Raw genomic sequence first — 18,555 nt, forward strand, 5'->3', positions numbered from 1 at the left:
TATACCTTGCAATTCTGACTATAACTCGCAATTGCGAGTTTATATCTTACAATTCTGATAACTAAAAGTCTGAATTGAGAAATGTAACTCGCAGTTGCGAGAAAAGAGAATTATGAGATAAAAAGTCACAATTACCTTTCTTTATTTTTTAATTAGTAGTGGAAACAGGCTTTCATATAAAATCCTATTGTACATAACTGATAAGAAAAAAAGTGTTACTTCAACGATACAGCATTAAAGTGTCATGCAGGATATTTTCTCACTATAAATTATGCAGTGACTTCTTTGTTTTCACTTCCAAAAACTAAACTGTAACAGTATTTTAATGTAAAACAACATTAAATGTAAGATTAGATCCATTACATTTATTTACCATGTATAGTAAGGAAAATTACTTGTAACCGGCTTTTACAGTAGCAGTCTTTTGTGTGTATGAAGGTCCTCAATCATGTGTTTTTTTTTTCCACAACTCAAATTTTAAATGTTTTTTTACTGCCATTCCTGTCAAAACGTAATTATGCCGAAACCCTGACTGCGCTCTATTACCCCATCTAAAAACACATTTTTCTCTATTGATGCCTATTCAAAAGACGCAATAGAAGCCCGTTGCCATGCGATTTATTTGAGGCAAAATTCAGAATAAGAAAAAAGTCCAATTTATTAGTCACATTGTGAGACATTTTCCACCATTTGCTGCTTTTACCACTGCTTTTAGATGAACACGAATGCTTGCTCCATTAAAGGCCTTCATGCTGGACACTCAGAAGTATTTCTACTTATATAAGAAGGTTAAACTCAGATTTTAGTTTCTCTTAAACCTTTATATCCCACCTGAAGCCTTTCTCTCTCTTTCTCTTCCGCCCTACTCACCCAGAGGCATGCCGATGCCGTAGCCCTTGGTGTCCAGCAGGCCTCCGATCTGCGTGAGGTTGCAGTTGAGGCGTCGGTGGTACTCGTTCATAGTGCTTTCCAGAAGAAAGGCGTACTTTGAGTTTAACACCCGCGCTATGCCCTCCTCCGTGCTTTTCACAAACACGCTGGGCTGCTTGGAGTACATGTAATTCCACATGCGCTGGTACGTCTGGTAGCGCGAGTTCTGGGTTTGTCGCCGACAACGAAAGTCATCGGAAAAAAAAGATGGAGAGAGAAAAAAGAGGTGAAACAGATATAGTATTGGAAGACGGAGAAAAATCAAAGACGAAATTATATTTGCGGTGACATGGCGACAGGTGAATGAATAAAGAGACATTTTATTGGCAGACATTGAGAGTGAACAAGATTAAGGTAACGGATTGAAAGAAAGTGAAAATGTATGTGAAAGAAAGATGGATAATACATTATTAATGTAAGAGGGGAAGGTAAACTTGGCCTCCAGTGTGAATATGGATGTGGCTATGAGTCACTAGGCCAAATGCTTTTTGCCATAAACAGGACATGATGCATTATGACATGAGTCAAAGCACATGCACACACTACTCGATTAGTTTTACGTCTGTTTTGACTATTTGTGTATTACATGATTTTATCTGTGCTTGTTTTATATGTGGTGACAACAGTTCGGTTTGGCTTTGGTTTGTCAGCCCATACTTTAAATTATTTACATCAGGTAAACATTGACCTGCATACTGATCACCTACTTTTCTGGGCAACTAATCAAAATAAGTAATTGAAAAAGCTGTATTGTGAACACATGTATCTATGAGCAGGTCTGGAAGAAATGCACTGACCAGTCTTAAGCAGCACAGGTATATTTGTAGCAATAGCCAAAAATACATTGTATGGGTCAAAATTCTCGATTTTTCTTTTATGGCAAAAAAATCATCAGGGTATTAAATATATGTTCCACAAAGATATTTGGTAAATTTCCTGCCGTAAATATATCAAAACTTAATTGTTGATTAGTAATATGCATTTCTAAGAACTTCATTTGGACAACATTAAAGGCGAAATCCTCAGATTCCAGATTTTCAAATAGTTGTATCTTGGCCAAATATTGTCCTGAGAAACCATACATCAATGGAAAGCTTATTCATTCAGCATTCAGATGATATAAATCTCAATTTAAAAAAAAAATCATATTTATTCATATTTTTTAATATTGATATTTGTGGTCCAAGGTCACAAATATCAATATTAAAAAAATATGAATTAATTTCTGTATTACTAATAATTATTAATTTTTAAAAATGTTTATTAAGTGTTAATATTTATTATTTAATATTTATTTTTATTTATTCATATTACTAAAATTAATGTATTAATGAATACATTTATGTAGCAAGGATGCATTATATCAATCAAAAGTGACAGTAAAGACATTTATACTGTTCCCAACATTTCTATTTTAAATAAATGCTGTTATTTTAAACATTCTATTGATCATAAAATCAGCTTCCAAAATGCAACTGTTTTCAATGTTAATATTCTAAAATAATAGAAATATTCTAAAACAGAAAATCAGCATATTAAACTTATTTCTGAAGGATCATGTGATAATAAAGACTGGAATAAATTCAGATTTGCCATCAGAGGAATAAATTACTCTTTAAAACTAATTCAAACAGAAAACTATGAAAGCCAATTTGCACCACTAAAAAAAACCCCCACATTACTACATCTCTAAATTCTGACATTTTTTCACAGAATTGTGAAGTGTGAGTCATAAAGTCAGAATTGTGTGATATAAACCTGCAATTGCGAGTTATAAAGCCAGAATAGTGGGATATAAAGTCACAATTGCAAGGTATAGAGTCAAAATAGTGGGATATAAACTCACAATTGTAAGGTATGAAGTCAGAATAGTGGGATATAAACTCGAGAGAGAAATAAAGTTTGCTACTGTAGATAATCACAATTCTTACTTTTTTTCTCACAATTGCATGTTATAAAGTCAGAATTGCAAGATATAAACTCGCAATTGCAAGAATAAAAGGCACAGTGTTTTTATATCTCACTGTTGCAAGAAAAAAGCTGTGAGATAAAAAGTTGCAATTATCTTCTTTTTTATTTTATTTTATTCAGTAGTGGAAACAGGCTTCCATAGAAAACAGTGATTAATATAACAGTTGTAGTTCAAAAATATTTCACAGTATTATGGATTATGGAGTTTTATGAATGAACAGTGTTTCGGAAATCTAAAGCTTTCTTTGAAATTTAGCCGGCACAGATTCCGTGTGGGCTTGAATATGATTCACTTGTCCAACTGCCGCCATAAACAGGAAGTGATGCATTATGACATCACATGTGCACATATGGTAGGCCAGTGAATCCAATCACACACACGCATATTTCACACCAACAAGTACATACGTACCATGAAGAAGGTCATAGTACTTCCTCCTTGAATAGTCCCATACTGGATGTTCGTCTGATCGGCCAAGTCATCAGCAGACTCAATTGGCACCTCCATCCTCTGGACTGTCAGAAAAGCTGCAAGGTTCGCTGTGTAGGAGGATATGATGATCAGCGTGAATGCCCACCTGTTTCAGACAGACAGAAACACATTTTTTTTTTTGATTACACATCATGTATATTAAAGACAGATGTTTACATTAGACACATCTGTGTGCAGATTTGTTGACACACACAAACATCTTTCAGTGGAATACTGAAAACACCCCAGCTGCAATGTCGACAAGATGAACCTGCTTTCCTGAAATGCAAAACAGCTATATAAAATAAATGTATAAATAGTGTTTGCAAACTCTCTGTTGAATTATCTGTAATTAATTAAAGGCATGGTGACACCTTTAAAAAATACAACAAATAAAAAAAGCCAAATACACATTAACCAATGTTTATGACAAATGTTCCAACCAATGTTATCTGCAAAAATTAGATCATTCCAATTTTGTAAACTATAGACAGACAGACAGACAGACAGACAGACAGACAGACAGACAGAAAAACAGACAGATAGATAGATACATAGACAGACAGACAGACAGACAGACAGATAGATAGACAGACAGACATATATATAGACAGACAGACAGACAGACAGACAGACAGGCAGACAGACAGGCAGACAGACATATATATAGACAGACAGATAGACAGATAGACAGACAGACAGACAGACAGACAGACAGACAGATAGACAGACAGACAGATATATACATAGACAGACAGATATATAGACAGACAGACAGACAGACAGACAGACAGACAGACAGACAGACAGTTAGATACATAGACAGATATATGGACAGACAGACATATATATAGACATACAGATAGACAGATAGATAGACAGACAGACAGACAGACAGACAGACAGACAGTTAGATACATAGACAGATATATGGACAGACAGACAGACAGACATATAGACAGACAGACAGACAGACAGACAGACAGACAGACAGACAGACAGACAGACAGACAGACAGACAGACAGATGACAGACAGACAGACAGACAGACAGACAGACAGACAGACAGACAGACAGACAGACAGACAGACAGACAGACAGACAGACAGATAGATGATAGACAGACAGACAGACAGACAGACAGACAGACAGACAGACAGACAGACAGACAGACAGACAGATAGATGATAGACAGACAGACAGACAGACAGACAGACAGACAGATAGATAGATGATAGACAGACAGACAGACAGACAGACAGACAGACAGACAGATAGATGATAGACAGACAGACAGACAGACAGACAGACAGACAGACAGACAGACAGACAGATAAATAGATGATAGACAGACAGACAGACAGACAGACAGACAGACAGACAGACAGACAGACAGACAGACAGACAGACAGACAGATGATAGACAGACAGACAGACAGACAGACAGACAGACAGACAGACAGACAGACAGATAGATAGAAACTAATAATATTTATTTCTTAATTCTTTTTGAAAATGAAAAGGAACAGCTTTTATTTCAAATAGAATCTTTCAGAATATTATACATGTCTTTATTGTCACTTTTGATCACTTTAATGCATCCTTGCTGAATAAAAGTATTGATTTCTTGAAAAAAAAAAAAACTTGTCTAAGGCATTTCCAGAAGGAAGTTGAAGAGCCCTTCCAAACACAAGCATGGAGCTCCTCAGCGCAGTGAATCATGGCCAGATGAAAGAAAACTCCTGACGTCCGCAGAGAGAGAGAGCTTTCATGAGACCGGTGATGCATTTTAAACTTTTCTAAAGAGACTGCCCTCCAAAAATACACAAACAGCCAGATTAGTTACTTGTCATTTAGTAAAAGCTCTTTATCAAAATGAAAGTACACCAAATTGCAGACACACGTCCCCCAGAGCATCACGGAGTTAGAGCCGTGCTGAGGGACGCAGCAGAGATAGACGCCAGCTCTCTGCTTTCTGGGTCAGCCCAGTGTGGGATTAAAGTCACTTCTATTGTGTTTATTCACACCACAGATGATTAAACATTTGGCTTCCACTGCATGCACAGATCCAATCATTTCAACTCCATTGTTACTCTTCCTAAAAGTGGTTGTTCAACTTAAATGACCTCAAGACAGAAATTGAAGAGATGGAACAGAAGACAGCTGGACTTGATAGCAGAAGAGCAAAATGAACTAAGAGTAACACGATTCGAGGTGGGAGACTAATCTAGAAATGAGTGAGGCACACAATATACAGTATGTCGGCACACAAAACAAACATGCCCAAACAAACTTTCAATAAGTGAGAAAAAGAAACACTCTTAATGGTCTCTTTACACAGAGAACAGATTTTCAGTTCATGATAAATTGCAATAATATATCGCCATGTGTGAAAATCTGCCCTGCAGAAAAATTTCACACCAAGTAGGTCATTTTTTTAGTCGCTTGGGCAAAAAATAAATAAAAACAACTCAAACAAATAAGTGGATATTCAGTGAGAGGCACCTAATATGAAATCTTACAAAATTAACCTTCCTCCAACTGTATTTAATTTATGTTTAAACATGTCTTGAAATAAAGAGCTGATCTTAATCAACCTTTAAGTAGATTTTGGTCAAATGTATGTGTTGATTTTACCAGACTGCAGTCAATTAAATATATAAATATTTATACAAATTAAATTAATTATTTATTTCTTAATTACTTATTTCTTAATCACAAAAATGAATGACATTTCTGACCTTTTAACTATTTTCTCTCTCTGTTGTCACATCTCATTTTCTAAGGCAAAATATAGATTTTTTTTTCTTTGGTAAAACTTTTAAAATATTTTGTGTAATGGTAATATTGCTTATAGAAATTCACTAAATTTGAAAAAAAAAAAACTACAAATTACATTTTCATGATTTTTGAACACTTTAAATATATTAATTATAAAAGAGATGTTAAAAATCTGGGTTGGGACAAAACCACAAAACTGAGCAATTCTGGAAATGTCTGGAAAATCTAACCATTTAAGAATCATATTCTAACAATTTTTTTATTTAGTGATAGAAGTCTCGTGTTTGTCCTAAACAGTTAAACTGCCCGCTGATCTTCAGAAAAATCCTTCAGTACCCACAATTTCTTTGGTTTTTCATTTTTGTGTATTTGAACCTTTGGAAAGGGTATGATTTTGAGATCCATCTTTTCACACAGAGGACAACTGAGGGACTCATATGCAACTATTACAGAAGGTTCAAACGCTCACTGATGCTTCAGAAGAAAACTCAATGCATTAAGAGTCAGGGGGTGAAAACATTTTGAATTTGAAGATCAGGGTAAATTTACTTTTTGTCTTCTGGGTAACATGTAAGTATCTTCTGTAGCTTCTGAAGGGCAGTACTAAATGAAAAAAAAAAAAGATATTTAGGCAAAATAAGAAAAATGTACACATCTTCATTATGTTCAAAAGTTTTCACCCCCGGCTCTTAATACATTGTATTTCCATCTGAAGCATTAGTGAGCGTTTGAACCTTTTGTAAAATTTGTAGTTTCATATGAGTCCCTCAGTTGTCCTCAGTGTGAAAATATGGATCTCAAAAATGCACAAAAAATCACAAAAAAGCTGAAAAAACTAAAGAAATTGTGGTAAGAATTTTTCTGAAGAACAGTGGGCAGTTTAACTGTTCAGGACAAACAAAGGACTCATGAACAACTGTCACTACAAAAAAGTCTATGTAAACTTTTAAATGGGGTCATTTTTATAAATTCTGCTATTATTTTCTCTTATGGACTATATGTAAACGTATTTTATGTGAAATACCCTATTCAGGTCAGTGCTAAATAAAAAATAACATGCATTTTGTATGATCCCTCTTATATATATAGTACATAGAAACTATATATATACTATATATTTATATATAGTATATAGAAAAATCTACATGTAAAGTGCATCTGTTTTATTTTTTATATATTTATAAATACTTTAATTACAACATTTCTCATTTTTTAAATCTAAAGTTAGGGATAGTCCAAAATGAAAACGACCCCATGATTTACTCACCCTCAAAACCAAGTGTATATGAACTTCTGAGTTATGTAAAAAAGTGTCCTGGCTCTTTCAAGCTTTATAATGACAGTGAACTGGTGTTGAGATTTTGAAGTCCAATAAAGCACACCCATCCATCATAAAAAGTGTTCCACACAGCTCCAGGGAGGTTAATAAAGGCCTTCAGAAGCAAATTGGATGTTTGTCTAAGAAAAAATATCCACATTTAAAACTTTATAAGCCGTAAACCCTAGCTTCCACTAGCTTTTGTACGTGCATTCATGAGAGAGTGGCATTCCAGCGGATGAAATACTGGCGTAAGTATAAGGGGTGGGGGAAAAAATAGGATTCTCTGATACATCGTGATTCTCTCGTCAACAATTCTGAGCTTGTTTTTTTTCCCACGCATATGGCACATGTGCACGCTAGAGACGCAGTGGGCTTCATTGCACAGAATTTGCACCGTGTGCATTGCTTGACAGTGTGTGCCTCCACCCAATATGTTTTACTTTAGATATGTTTTCATTTATGCTGTTTAGAATACAGTACTAAAGATGCACGGAACTCTCGTTCGTCCTAAAGCTTGATTGGGGCTGCGGTTAAATGCACTTGCATTTTTGAATACTTTTATATGAAATTGATGTACTTACAGTCAGTTATGTTTTCAGAGCAGGACAAAACATCTGCTATATTGAAATAGATCTGTGCATTAGTTTGAATGCAGCCTGTTAAAGCTACCACTGTCTCATCAGTAATAATCAAACGGCAATAATGCTGAGGAAAAAAGAAAAAACAAAAACTATTGTCTGTAACTTTCGGATACTTAAAGAACACTTATTTTAAATAATACATTAAAATATACATTTTGTATAATTTTGGGGAAAGAATGTAGATCAAGAAACTTTTTGGAATCGGATCATGACTCCCAGAATCAGAATCAGATCGGATTGTGAAGTGCCTGAAGATTCCCACTCCTAGTAGGCATAGCGTAATCTCCAATGAAAAGTGACGAAAACGCAGTGAAGAGAGCAAAACAAAACATCAGTCATTAGAAGTACAAAACAAAGAAAATTGCAAAGCATTTCGATATAAGCCAAGAGGAAACTGGTTTTCCTTTGCTATAAACAAAACTAGCAGACTCTACATATCCACGGACTAGACTGAATCATAGTCTGAAGCTAAAAAAATCTTAGTCTGTGACTATCATTCACTATGTGATTTTCTATGAAACCTGTCAGCTCTAAATCTAAATATTGGCTCTGACTTTTGGCAACTAGCATCAACTTCTCCAGACTGTAAATTGTGACAAAAATTGTGTAGTGTATTCCAGCCATAAAAGCTTTTGGATCATGTGTGCAGAACCAGCTCGTGTCAATACTGATATTCCACTCGGCGTAAAGGAGTGTCTTTACACATGCATACACTTCCTGCATGGTTTCTTACGCCTCAAAGGAAGTGTGAAACACCACCACACTCACCAAACACCGCTGACACAGCGTGTGGACAGAGCCCGGGGCATGATCTCTGAGCCCTGCTGCATGAAACCACCGATCGGGAACCACAGGCTGTTCCCCAGCGTGTACTGATTCTCCAGCAGGTCCCTGCGGTCCCGCAAACACGGAAAAGGGTTGTACCACTCGTACGGACTCAGCCTGATGGAGGGAGGGAAAGAAACAAACAAAGAAGCCGAAGACAGACTACTGTTACTTCAGGAAGAACACTGGACTGTGAATATAATGATATTCAAAATAGATCTGTGTGTATTGAGTGACAATGTGCTACCTGGCAGCCAGGAAGAGCACACAGCTAACGGCCAGATAGGCTAAAAGCATAAATAGCCAGACAGCTGGCGAAAAGGGATCCAAGAAGGAGAAATAACCTGGCTTCCTGCCCTGTAGAAACACATAAACAATACAAACAATGCTGTTACCACTTCAACAGGCAGAGGCTCTCCACAGTTGAAAGCTTTTCCTGATACAATTGCTGTTTGTTGTTGTTCTGTTTAGTGCAAGCTTTCATATGAAGATTGGGTAAAAGTTTGTTTTTGATACGGACAAAACATTACGCACAAGTTTTCATATATGCATTTATGCATTATGCATCAGACAGGTGCTTTTATCCGAAGCGACGTACAATGCATTAAAGGTGTACATTTGATCAATTCATGTCTTCTCTTGGAACTGACGCCATTGTACTCACACTAGGCTTTACTCTTTGAGCTACAGAAATGCATTTTCATGCAAGAAATGAATAATAATTCAAATAAATCTTCTGAAAATTCTTCACTAAGCACTATGGTTGTTACTAATTCAGACAAGTGGTTCAGCACGCCCCATAGGAATGAACTGGAGATTTCCACAAATGTTATTTTCAGTATGTTTTCAGATTTTACTATGGTCAAAAGTGGTAAAAATATATGTAAAACAGTTTAATTTGCCTTTTTTCTTTTTTCTCAAGAAATTGTTAAATTACATAGTAATGATTAAAAAATAGACACTGGAAATAATAACTGAGGGGAAAAAAATGAATCATAACAATAATTATAATAAAATCAAGATTTGTAACTTTTTTTTCTGTGATGCAAAGCTGAATTTTCATCAGTCATTTAGAAATCATCCTAATATGCTGATTTATTATTAGAATTATCAATGTTGGCAACAGTTGTGCTGCCAAATATGTTTTTGGAACCTGTGATACTTTTTTTCTGAAATCTTTGAAAAAAATAGTTAAAAAATATACATCTTTTCTGACAATATAAGTCTTTGCTATCACTTTTTTTTATCAATATAACACATCCTTGCTGAACAAAAATCAAAAAAAGAAAGAATAAAAATGTACCGACCCCAAACTTTTGAAAAGTCATGTATATTGTTAGAAAAGATTTCTATTTTAAAAAATGCTACTCTTTTTAACTTTTTATTCATCAAAGAATCCTAAAAAAAGATCTCAGGTTCCAAAAAATATTAAGAAACACAACTGTTTCCACCAGTGATAATAAATCAGCATATTAGAATCAATTCTGAAGGTTAATGTGACACTTAATACAGGAGTAGTGATGCTGAAAAATTCATCTTTGATCACAGAAATAAATTCGACTTTTATTGCATATTAAAATAGAAGAATGTTGTTTTATATTATAATAATATTTAACCATATTAATTTATTTTCTATATTTTTAATTAAATAAACAGCCTTGATGAGCATTAAACATATTTAAAATACATTAAAAATTGTACTGATCCCCTTATTCAATTCAAACTATTCAAAAGCATCTAATCATAATAATAATATAGTTTTGTATTTTTTTTACTTGTTGGAACCCAGAAACAAAAGCCAAGCATAATATATTGAGTGTTTAAACATTTCATTTACTTTTATTAAATTGAACTTCACTGTTGGAGCTATTAGTTGCATATTAAATAACTTCCAGTATATAAAAATCAATATCGTACAGTCACAGATCAGTATATTACAAATGTGTCTTACTATGTGTACGCGGTACAGGATACTAATGCCAAGGTTCATGAAAGGTTTGGAGAAATCGATGACCTTCTCCCTCTCCGATGTGATAGTAAACCCAGCCACCGCCAAATCCGCTTTCTGCAAAGAGAAAAGGAGAGAATTAGCAATGCCAGTTTGATATAATGCTCTAAACAGGAGTTTTTGTTTATTTGGTATTTTTGGTAACCAATACTATTGCGGAAATTACATTCACAGAAGTATGTGTCCCCATGCTGTCTAATAACAGAGTTAATTGGTATAAAGTTGCACATAAATGACGTCAAACGGACTTGAACTACAGCGAAAGACACAAAAGCCTATTTCGATTTCTTTAACACAAAAATAAGTGCTCTAATATTAGATAAGCTTATACAAAAACCTTAGACGAAATGCCTGAAGTCTTACTGAGTAAATTCAGGCATACGTGAACTTCCTCTACAATTTGAAACCAATTAAAACATCTGAAAGGCGCAGAAGAAAAAGTATTTTAAAAATGACCCCCAATAAACCTGATGCATTTCCGGTACACCTACAGTATGTTTCAGGGCTTTTATATTGTAACTTTTACTGAATACTACAAACTACGAACCCTGTCTGTTGTGGTGATAACTTAAGCACTCATTAACATACAGCTGTGTCAGTTGTAAAATGCTCGAGTGGAAGCAGGCCTGTGATTTGGTTTCATGTTGTGCTCCACATGTGTTCCCACGCTAAACATTGACCTTGGTTTCAAGAAGCACTCGAGAAGAAAAGCCTCTGACATTATCTGAGCCTCATTGATGAAGACAAGGAGTGGCAGAGAAAAGAAAAAGGATATTTAGCACAAGGAGAAGGAGCACAGAGAAGGGGCGAAGAATTGAAAAGGGGAAAGTCAAGGCTGGACAGCTGGATGGATGAATGGACAGATAATAAAGGGATGTAAGTGCACTGGAAGAAGCCTGGGTTGATGGAAGAATTCGATATGAGAGTCCTTGGGTAAAAAGAAAGAGATTTATTTATTACGGGGAAGGAGAGAGAGATAGAGAAACAGGGCTAAAGAGTGCAATACAGCCCTATGAAAACGGAAAGAGCGAGGGGGAGAAATAAAGCGACGGTCCTTGAGAGAAGAAACAGATACAGAAAGGGGGCGACGAGGAATGGTTAAGAACAGAGAGACAGTAAAGACAGGCTTCCAGCGAGGACACAGGGAATATTGTGCCCTTGAGAGATTAAGGGAACGAGGGATACGCATGAAAAATGAAGGGGAGAGAATAAAAAAAGCTCTAGAGTGAAAGTTCCTGAGGAAGGAAAAGAACAATAATGAATAAAAAAACCCCACTGTGGCATTATTTTGCCCTTTTTCTTTCCTTCCTCCAGGAGGAGGGGGTGAATGTTACAGCAACTAACGGAAAGTAGTGAGGCTACTAACTTAACTGCATTTTTTAGTAGTGTGACAGTAGCTGAACTACCAAACAAACTTGCTTTTACATGCTGTTATTTGTGCAGTGTTGAACCTTATAATAATTAGGGTTGCATTGACCCGATACTCTGGATCGGTATCGACGCCGATCCAAGCTTTTTGAATGGATCGGATATCGGTGATGCGTGACCGATCCAAATTCGATACGTTACCAGAGTTTGATTAAATAAATAGCAAGAAATAATGGTCTACTGTAAAAACTATAATAATTCATACAAGAACACAATTATTTTAAAACATTGCCTTAAAAATAAAATACATTTACAATACGTTGCGCTGCTTACACAACCACATGTGACGTGAGTGTGACAGGCGAGTTCAGAGGGAACTTTTACATGCAAAGTCTACTGTACCTCAGCGCGGTAAACATGTCCCTGATCTGGAAATATTTTACTCTTGATACAGCATCTAGTAGCACTGCAAATTGTAATATTTGCAAGGCCAAAGTTTCAAGAGGTTGAAGTAGTGTTTCGAATTACAACACCACAAATTTAATCAAGCATCTTCAAAAGCATCACGCAAAAGAACACAAGGACTTCGAACCGAGTGACAGCTTTTAATACTTTCTTTGTAAATACTTTGTAAATGAGATATTATTTAATACAGCAGTTAAGTAAATAAGAAGTTATTATTAAATGACTTTCATTGTCTGACTATAACACTATTGCCTGATTTTGCTCTATTTCGTCGTCAAAAGTAGTCTGAAACACAGCGGTGTTTCGTTTATCAATGAACCTGCGTTTTTAAACGAATCTAGTGAAATGATTCAATTTCCCATTCAAACAGAGAGTCGCTTGCTTTATTTCTGAATGAACCATCTGTTCGAATAAATCAAATCAATGAAATGATTCAGTAATTAAATCAGTGTCTTGCTGCATCTGCTGGCAGATCTGTTCAGTTATTTATATCTGTAATATTTCTGTTTTCAAAATGTTATTTTTAAAACATTAATCTTAATATGAATTTATGAATTTGATTGCACTCATGCATGTCTCCCTTTTCCCCCTTTTTTATCCAACAATGTGCAAGCAGATTTGGTATTTCTTTCTTTACCTAGAACAAATAAATCTTAATGACAAAGTGAATTGTATACATTCTTTAGTTTTGAAGGAGCTGGAGCTGTTGTTGAGTGTGCATGTATATCTGACCGTGGACCACAAGTCATAAGGGTCAAATGTGAAATCTGAAAGCTGAATAAATAAGGTTTCCATTGATGTATGGTTTGTTAGGATAGGACAATATTTGGCTGAGATGCTATTTGAAAATCTGGAATCTGAGGGTGCAAATAAATCAAAATATTGAGAAAATCGCCTTTAAAGTTGTCCAAATTGGTAACACTTTACAATAAGGTTCATTTGTTAAACATTAGTTAATGTACTAACTAACATGAACTAACCATGAGCAATACATTTGTTAATCTTCATTAACGTTAGTTAACGAAAATACAGTTGTTCAGTGTTTGTTCATGTTAGTTCACGCTGCATTAACTAATGTTAACAAGATTTTAATGATGTATTAGTAAATGTTGAAATTAACATTATCAAAGATTAATAAATGCTGTATAAGTGCAGTTCATTATTAGTTCATGTTAACTAATGTGGTTAACTAATGTTAACTAAGGAACCTTATTGTAAAGTGTTACCCAAAATATATATATATATCATTCACACTGCTGCTCAAAAGTTTGGGATCAGTACGATTTTTTATGTTTTTTAAAGATTTGCTCATCAAGGCTGCATTTATTTGATCAAAAATACAAAAACAAAAAATTATAATATTGTGAAATATTATTACAGTTTAAAATAATGGTGTTCTATATTAATATATTTTAAAAATAGAATTTATTCCTGTGAATTTTTATCAGCCATTTTCAGTGTCACATGATTCTTCAAAAATAATATATTTTTTGGAACCTGTAATTCTTTTTTCAGGATTCTTGATGAATAAATGGTTAAAAAGAACAGCATGTATTCAAAATATTTAATTTAATCTTAGCTATCACTTTTTATCAACTTAACACATCCTTGCTAAATAAAAGTATTAATTTCTTAAATTGAACTGTCCCCAAACTTTTAGATGGTAGTTTATACTATTACAAAAGATTTTTATTTTAAATAAAGTTCTTTTCGACTTTTTATTTGTTAAAGAATCCTGTTAAAATAAAAAAATCACATGTTCCAAAGAAATATTAAGCAGCACAACTGTTTTCAAAATTGATAATAAATCAGCATATTAGAATGATTTCTGAAGGATCATGTGACACTAAAGACTGGAGTAATGGTGTAGAAAATGTAGCTTTGTATCACAGGAATAAATTACATTTTAAAATATTTTCATATAGAAAAAAAAATTATTTTAAATGAAATAATATTTCACAACGTGCAGCCTTGATGAATATAAGAAACCATTAAAAATCTTACTGATTCCAAAATATGAACAGCAGTATATATATATATATATATATATATATATATATATATATATATATATATATATATATATATATATATAAGAAATAGGGAAGTGTGTCAAAACCTCTGACTGGTAGTGTGTGTGTGTATATATATATATATATATATATATATATATATATATATATATATATAAAATTTTACAAAGACACAATAATTGGACTAATTTATTTATATAAACTTTGATGTTTTATGATGTTTTATGTTTATATACATATAGGCCTATATATATTGTAAAATGATCTACTGAAATCCAAAATTATTTTTGAGCCAATTTATTTTTAAACCATCGCTTCTGGCCAAAATATGAGTCCATAATTCATAATAACGCTTCCTCCAGTGAAAAAGTCCCCTGTTGTCCTCTTACATCAAAATCCACCAACATATTTGCTTACAATATTTTGATTGTTTTAATTGTAATCAGTGTTTGATCTGTGCATGTTTTTCTCCTGATTCAAACAAGATGACTTTTTCCACTCGAAAATGCAATGTTATGGATTATGGACTCAAATTTTAGCCTGAAGCAATGGTTTGAAGTTAAAAACATCTTAATGATGGATTCATTTCTTCACAAGATGTTAGTAAATGGACTGGAGTGGTATGGATTACTTGTGATGTTTTTAATCAGCTGTTTGAACTCTCGTTCTGATGACACCCATTCACTGAGTATCCATTAGTGAGCAAGTAATCTAATGCTACATTTCTTCAAATCTGTTCTGATGAACAAACAAACCCATCTACATTCAGGCTGGCCTGAGGGTGAGCAAATTATCAGCAGATTTTCATTTCTGGCTTAACTATTCCTTTAAACTGCTTTGATATCCCTCCGAATAGCTTTAATGCAAATAGCAGCTTTTATCAGAACCTAGTAGTCTACCTTTGTCAACCTGAACTATTTTAAAGCATGAGTAGCTTGTAGTTTGTCAAGCAAAGTAGTTTCCCCAACAGTAGGGGTGATCAATAGCAGTTTATCCTGCGTAAAAAAACCAAGTGTACCCCAGATATCTCTCAATCTGCTTAATTACCTCCTAATTGATTACTGAGAGATAGCTTTGTAAACCATCAAACGCTGGTGTCAGGCAAGAGCCAAAGTGCGTGTCCATGGAGAAAGATGGGCGGTATGTGTGCGCACACGGTTTACACACATAGTACATCAACATGTGCCAACTGTACACTGGTGTTAGCAGCTGTAATGGTATAGTGCCACGGAATAATTAGACACAGAAGGAACTGATTAGTATGTGTGTGTGTGTGTGTGTGTGTGTGTGTGTGTGTGTGTGTGTGTGTGTGTGTGTGTGTGTTGGCGTATTTCAAAGGGCTTTGCTGAGACCTGCCCACAATGGGGTTAATAGAATGACATTACCGTTCTTATTACCGCCGCCATTATTTTTAGCATTAGTGCGAATAGCGCTAATATCGGTAATAGATACTCTAATGGAAACATCAGCTGGCAAAGCTCCAGTACAGAAATAGTGCTAGTTGCATTCAAATATGCGGACGAAAAGAAATTTTAATAGAAACAGATTTGTGTTTTTAAAATTAGGCATATGATATTACTGAACATTTATATATTATATAAACAAACAAAAGAATTGCAAATATTATATTATTACAGTCAAACCAAAAATTATTCAGGCACCAGGTATAATTGTTTTTACTAGTGGGTGCAGGACACTATAGTTTATTTATGTAAGTGAGGATAGCAAAATAAAGTAAACTCTGACATATTACACCCAAAAATTCTTCATACAGTGGACTACCAGAAAAATTGATAAAAATATTGGACTAAAAATTATTTAGACACTTTGACCTTACTATTTTTTGCTTAGGTGTTTTTTCTTTAATTGCTAATGCATTTTTTTTACACCATAGACTGAACAAAATTAAGTATTGCTTGATAATTGGTCAACAAAATATTGATAGTTGTGTAAATATTGTCATAACAGTTGTCTGAATTTTGCCTTTCTATCAAAGTTATCTGACATTATCAAGATGAATTTGTTCATCTGACACAGTTTAACTCTGAGTTCTTGTCATATTTTATTACCATTTTCTAAACTATAGCGAATAAACTGATAATGTGAGAAATGTTGAATATGTCTGAATTAATTTTGGTTTGACTGTATATAAAATATTAAATATAATGTTTATAAATTTGATAAATGAACACAGTTACACTAAACAAACAGTAAATGTAAATTCAGATTGGACAAGCTCTCTCAAAGTCCTTGGAGACAAAAAAATGATTTTCAGGTCTATATAAAATTGCTAAATATGATTAAATTTATATATATAGTGCCTAACATATATAATATATGATATTAGGTAGAAATGACTGGAGGTTATTTCAGACTTTGATGAATATCCATACAATTACATTAAACAATTTGTTTTTAACACTGAATTCAGATCAAGCTGCAGTAAAAAAGAAAATGTAATTTGGCAACTATAAATACAGGTCCTTCTCAAAAAATTAGCATATTGTGATAAAGTTCATTATTTTCTGTAATGCACTGATAAACATTAGACTTTCATATATTTTAGATTCATTACACACAACTGAAGTAGTTCAAGCCTTTTATTGTTTTAATATTGATGATTTTGGCATACAGCTCATGAAAACCCAAAATTCCTATCTCAAAAAATTAGCATATCATGACAAGGTTCTCTAAACGAGCTATTAACCTAATCATCTGAATCAACTAATTAACTCTAAACACCTGCAAAAGATTCCTGAGGCTTTTAAAAACTCCCAGCCTGGTTCATTACTCAAAACCGCAATCATGGGTAAGACTGCCGACCAGAAGGCCATCATTGACACCCTCAAGCAAGAGGGTAAGACACAGAAAGAAATTTATGAACGAATAGGCTGTTCCCAGAGTGCTGTATCAAGGCACCTCAGTGGGAAGTCTGTGGGAAGGAAAAAGTGTGGCAGAAAACGCTGCACAACGAGAAGAGGTGACCGGACCCTGAGGAAGATTGTGGAGAAGGGCCGATTCCAGACCTTGGGGACCTGCGGAAGCAGTGGACTGAGTCTGGAGTAGAAACATCCAGAGCCACCGTGTACAGGCGTGTGCAGGAAATGGGCTACAGGTGCCGCAGGGCTACAGAGAAGCAGCACTGGACTGTTGCTCAGTGGTCCAAAGTACTTTTTTCGGATGAAAGCAAATTTTGCATGTCATTCGGAAATCAAGGTGCCAGAGTCTGGAGGAAGACTGGGGAGAGGGAAATGCCAAAATGCCTGAAGTCCAGTGTCAAGTACCCACAGTCAGTGATGGACTGGGGTGCCATGTCAGCTGCTGGTGTTGGTCCACTGTGTTTTATCAAGGGCAGGGTCAATGCAGCTAGCTATCAGGAGATTTTGGAGCATTTCATGCTTCCATCTGCTGAAAAGCTTTATGGAGATGAAGATTTCATTTTTCAGCACGACCTGGCACCTGCTCACAGTGCCAAAACCACTGGTAAATGGTTTACTGACCATGGTATTACTGTGCTCAATTGGCCTGCCAACTCTCCCGACCTGAACCCCATTGAGAATCTGTGGGATATTGTGAAGAGAAAGTTGAGAAACGCAAGACCCAACACTCTGGATGAGCTTAAGGCCGCTATCGAAGCATCCTGGGCCTCCATAACACCTCAGCAGTGCCACAGGCTGATTGCCTCCATGCCACGCCGCATTGAAGCAGTCATTTCTGCAAAAGGATTCCCGACCAAGTAT

At 34.8% G+C, this 18,555-nt stretch overlaps 1 protein-coding gene across 3 annotated transcripts in view; it reads right to left on the reverse strand.

Annotated features, from left to right (window-relative positions):
- LOC141289272 (glutamate receptor ionotropic, kainate 5) overlaps nucleotides 1–18,555 on the reverse strand; it is a 134,539-nt gene that overhangs the window by 14,351 nt on the left and 101,633 nt on the right. For all 3 annotated transcript variants that reach the window (XM_073821397.1, XM_073821398.1, XM_073821396.1), the window contains exons 15-19: nucleotides 10,893–11,006; nucleotides 9,189–9,298; nucleotides 8,885–9,058; nucleotides 3,314–3,479; nucleotides 871–1,096 (exon numbers count right to left, since the gene is read on the reverse strand). In XM_073821397.1, the coding sequence (XP_073677498.1) occupies nucleotides 871–1,096; nucleotides 3,314–3,479; nucleotides 8,885–9,058; nucleotides 9,189–9,298; nucleotides 10,893–11,006 (790 nt within the window). The remainder of the gene's footprint in view (nucleotides 1–870; nucleotides 1,097–3,313; nucleotides 3,480–8,884; nucleotides 9,059–9,188; nucleotides 9,299–10,892; nucleotides 11,007–18,555) is intronic.

This window comes from Garra rufa, chromosome 17 (genome assembly GCF_049309525.1).
Source record: "Garra rufa chromosome 17, GarRuf1.0, whole genome shotgun sequence".
Classification (NCBI taxonomy): Eukaryota; Metazoa; Chordata; class Actinopteri; order Cypriniformes; family Cyprinidae; genus Garra; species Garra rufa.